Source organism: Primulina eburnea, chromosome 9 (genome assembly GCF_022965805.1).
Source record: "Primulina eburnea isolate SZY01 chromosome 9, ASM2296580v1, whole genome shotgun sequence".
NCBI lineage: Eukaryota > Viridiplantae > Streptophyta > Magnoliopsida > Lamiales > Gesneriaceae > Primulina > Primulina eburnea.
The window spans coordinates 21163968-21168708 of record NC_133109.1 but is presented as its reverse complement, the minus strand read 5'-3'; the positions used below and the strand labels follow the sequence as shown (position 1 = coordinate 21168708).

Sequence of the window (4741 nt, the reverse complement as noted above, 5' to 3'; positions counted from 1 at the left end):
GCGACTGTTAAACCCAAACCGTAGCAATATTTTAGTATTGCATATAAGCGATGGTTTTACGTATAACCATCGCTATAAGCGACGATTGTACAAATAACAAACGCAAAATTCCTTTAAATACCAGCACTTCCGATCCATTTTCTTCCACCCACTTCACAACACTTCAAATTTTTCTCTCTTATATGATTTTAACAATTTACCACACTTAAAATTTTTCTTCTTACACGATTTTAATTTCGATTTAGGGTAAATTTTTTCGCTTTGATTTTTGGTAACTTTTTAAGTGTTTGTTAATATCATGAATATTGTTAGCCTATTCAAATTGTAAGTTTTTTTAGATTTATTAAATTAGTAAAATTAATTTTTTTATTTTACAAAAAATATTGGCGACGGAAATCATGATGACACGGAAATACTTCTCCAGCTGATGAAGCATTTGGAGTACCCAGTGGTGTTAAGTGTTTGGGAAAATAGCAATGGGGATTTGTGTAGCTTGTCCTCCCCGCCGCAAATGAGCATTAAGTGTGAGAATGATTCTGTGACCGAACTCAGGATTATTGGAGCTAAGCCTGCAAATATCAGTGAGTTTAGAGGATTTGCAGTACCTAATCAAACCTTATCTCAGAGTTTCTCTGTTGACTCTTTGTTTACTACATTGACAAGGTTGTCCAGTTTGAGGGTCCTTAGCTTAGTGTCTTTAGGGATTTGGGGGCCACTTCCTGATAAAATTCATCGGTTATCTTTGCTTGAAGGTTTGGATTTGAGTTCGAATTTCTTGTATGGTTCAATCCCATCTGAAATCTCTAGGTTGGTAAAGCTTCAGACGTTGACATTGGATGGAAACTTTTTCAATGATACAGTTCCTGAGTGGTTGGATTCATTAAAAAATTTGTCCATTTTGAGCCTAAAGAAGAACAGGTTGAGGGGTCACATTCCTTCGGCGTTGTCCACAATGGCAACACTGACTGAAGTTGTGATGTCCCACAATTTCCTTTCTGGGAAATTACCTTATTTGGGTGATTTAGTTAGCTTAAGGTTGATAGATTTGAGAGACAATAATTTGGACTCTGAACTTTCTCCATTGCCCAAGGAGCTGGCTAATGTTTTCCTGAGTAACAATTCGTTTTCTGGAAGTATTCCAGACCAATTTGGCCAGTTGAAGCAACTTCAGCATCTTGACTTGTCAGACAATTATATAAGTGGAACTCCACCTTCTGTACTGTTCTCTTTGCCCAACATCAGTTACTTGAATTTATCATCCAACATTCTCAGTGGATCACTTGACGAAAATATCAGGTGTGGGGACACACTGAGTCTTGTTGATCTTTCTGGCAACAGATTCATAGGTCAGCTTCCGAGTTGCTTGGACTCTGCTGCTGATGTTAGAATTGTAAAAATTGGAGGGAATTGCTTTTCCACCAATGCTTCTAACCAGCATCCGGCACAATACTGCAAAGACCCTGATAATGGGAAAAGGCTATTTACGAGAAAGGTAATAGCAGTGGTGGTCGGTGTTATCAGCGGGACTGCCATTACTGTAGTCATCCTCTTAGGTGTTGGATATGTCACATTCTGTAAAAGACACGTTGTACAGGAGACGGTAGTTCAGCATACTGCACCAAAGGTTGTGCAAGAGGGTGCAAGGTCAGGGATTTCAACTGAAGTTTTTGAAAATGCTAGTAAGTTGAGTCGAATTTAGTTTTGCACTTTATCAGGTCTACTCTTGGAAGTGTCAGTAAGTTTGGTTAAGATTAATTTTATGTCCTATCATGCTTTTGGAGTGGTTTTTTTAAGCAAATTAAGAATATACTAGACGTGGAAATTATTGCAATTTCATAGAGGCATCTGCACCATGCTTTTGTGTTCTATCTTTGTTCTATATTGGAGAATTGCATCTGTAATCCTTCTAGTATAATTATCTTTTTGTTGTCTTTTTATGGGTTTTTTTGGTACTCCAGGAGTAATTTCACCAGCAGCGAAAATGCGTAACCCTTCTGCTTCAGCATACAGGGTGTTCTCCATAAAAGAACTGGAAGATGCCACAGGGAAGTTCGGGCAATCATCGTATCTGGGTGAAAGCACTATTGGAAAGGTATCCTTGTGCCTGGTTCAGCTCTGTTGGGATGTAAAATTTAGTTCTTGACTACCTCTGGGTCTACCTTCATTTCTGCAGGTTTTTAAAGGAAAGTTGGAAAATGGTGCCTTTGTTGCCATACGATCTTTGACTTTATTCAGAAAATACTCAGTCCGGAACCTCAAGTTGAGGCTGGATTTACTCTCAAAACTTCGTCATCCGAACCTAGTTAATCTTCTGGGTCATTGCGTTGAAGCAGAACTCCAGGAAAACGTCACCGTGAATAGATTGTTCCTTGTGTACGAATTCATTCCAAATGGGAACTTACATACTCATCTTTCAGGTACTTATGTTTTAGGCACTATCCTCATCTCAATTTATAGGATTAAGTCATTGAATAATGGCAACTCAATGTTGGTTGAATAAACAAGAGAATCTTTTCTCTCTTTTGGTTATTGACTAGAGTTTATAGGATTGTTGCTGACTGGTGATTAGCTATTCTAGTTATCTTTTGGTAAAACAGAAGATACAGCAATTCCCTACAATGAGTTTTGAGCTTCCTCCAGTCAAGTGCGATCTATTTGAAGCCATATTGCACAGATAAAACTATAGTTGGACCATTTATTTGTCTTGTTTTAAAACTAGTAATTGTAATTTATATGTTTGTCTTAAATTGAATTGCTTGTTCCTGCAAGAAACCTGCCCGGAGAAGGTTCTGAAATGGTCGAACAGATTGGCTGTGCTAATTGATGTAGCCAAGGGTGTCCATTTTTTGCATACTGGGGTGATTCCCCCTTCATTTAACAATAGGCTTAAGACGAATAATGTACTAATTGATGAGCATCAGAGAGCCAAGCTTAGCGATTACGGAATGTCCATAATTGGTGATGAAACTGAAAAACCTGAGGTATGGTTCCTTCAATATTCAGACCATATGTTAAGGTTGTATGAGGTATGACTAACTCATGCAATCTCTGTTTGTAGGCGAAGAAAGATGCTGCGAAAGCAGAGTAAGGAACATTGCATTTTAATAAATATTCTCATCGAGAAACAGCACTGCTTGAAAATGATAGCAAGCAATAACAAACTTTCCAAGATTCCTTTATGAAAATTTCTCTTCTAGTTGTGATTGATTCTCTAGAAATGTCTGTTTCAGGCATGTGGAAAAGCCGGACGACGATGTTTACAACTTTGGGCTCATATTGTTCGAAACGCTTGTAGGTCCTGATGCAAGTGAAAACAAAGAAGCATTTATGCTAAACGAAATGGTGTGTGAATGTGGTAACAATACATCCATTGGTAGTTCCAAGCAAATATCTCATCTCTTGTTGCTTTTTCCATGTGATAGACATCCTTCAGCAGCCAAGATGGTAGAAAGAAACTAGTGGATCCAATCGTGCTAGCCACTAGCTCCCAAGAATCCTTGTCCATAGTGATATCCATCACCAACAAATGTACATCCCCGGAATCTTCCAACAGGCCATCGTTCGAGGACGTTCTCTGGAATTTACAGTATGCTGCTCAAGTCCAGGCTACTGCTGATGCAGATCAGAAATCAGACAATATGACATAGTCATAGCTTCAGTTCACTTAACTAGCTGTCCTCTTCTGTAAAATACAGGTAGAGAATCCATGAAATTACAGAAGAATCATATAATAGTAATTTGAGTTTGTTGTGAAGATGATGTCAGATTTAATTAGATTTAAGACCAAGATTATCAAGATACATCTAAACACAGAATTCTTTCAATTGAAGTTAACAAAAACTTATATACTTGTATTTTTGAAAAACTCCCATTAGAATGAACATTCATTTTAATTATAAACTTTGCTTTGAAATTAAATCCCACAATGATAAGGAATCCGATACCATTTAAAAATGATCATGAAGTTGAATCTTATACATGAAAAAATAGATGCTCAAATAACTTGAATAAACATAATAACAAAAAAAATATAGATATGTGGTGGGCATACAAAAATATAAATAAACCTGATTTAATAAGAGAAAATATCGAAAAGATGGAATAATTTAAATAAGAGTGAGTCTCACGTGAGACCGTCTCACAGATCTTAATATGTGAGACGGATCAACCCTACCCATATTCACAATAAAAAGTAATACTCTTAGCATAAAAAGTAATACTTTTTCATGGATGACCCAAATAAGAGATCCGTTTCACAAATAAGACCCGTGAGACCGTCTCACACAAGTTTTTGCCTTTAAATAATCTCTATATTCGTCCAATCAACAATCCATACTGTGTTTTTATATGTCTATCTGCATGACGTCTTATAATTTATCAATCATCATTGGGGATTTGTTGATTCTATCTTATAGGTAATTCAAAAACCACGTCACATTATTTTTCATGTAACGTGGTAAATTCGACATGCTGGCTCATGTGAAAAAGCACTATCCATCCATAGCATTCTAGTCAATGGGTCACCTGGGGGGGGGGGGGGGGGGGGGGCAGGCTTTTCTGTTTTCCCAGAGACAGACACACCCTGAAATCTACTCAATTGACCAAACCTAGGATGGAACCATCTTCAGTAATTGTGAAAAGTTTTTCCTTGTTATATGAATGAGTGCAATTCTGTTGGAAGTAATGAGGAAAAGGAAATATATCTGAAACACAAAATCTTTTTCTACACCTCACATGACCA

The 4741-nt window shown here is 37.2% G+C and overlaps 1 protein-coding gene across 1 annotated transcript; it reads left to right on the top strand.

Annotated features, from left to right (window-relative positions):
- Positions 1-407: 407 nt before the first annotated feature.
- LOC140841342 (probable LRR receptor-like serine/threonine-protein kinase At1g14390) lies at positions 408-3812 on the top strand. Its single transcript, XM_073208685.1, has 7 exons — positions 408-1679; positions 1959-2092; positions 2174-2417; positions 2770-2981; positions 3059-3084; positions 3231-3342; positions 3423-3812. The coding sequence occupies exons 1-7, from the start codon at positions 428-430 to the stop codon at positions 3645-3647; spliced, it is 2205 nt and encodes a 734-aa protein (XP_073064786.1). The 5' UTR covers positions 408-427; the 3' UTR covers positions 3648-3812.
- The last annotated feature ends 929 nt before the right edge of the window (positions 3813-4741 follow it).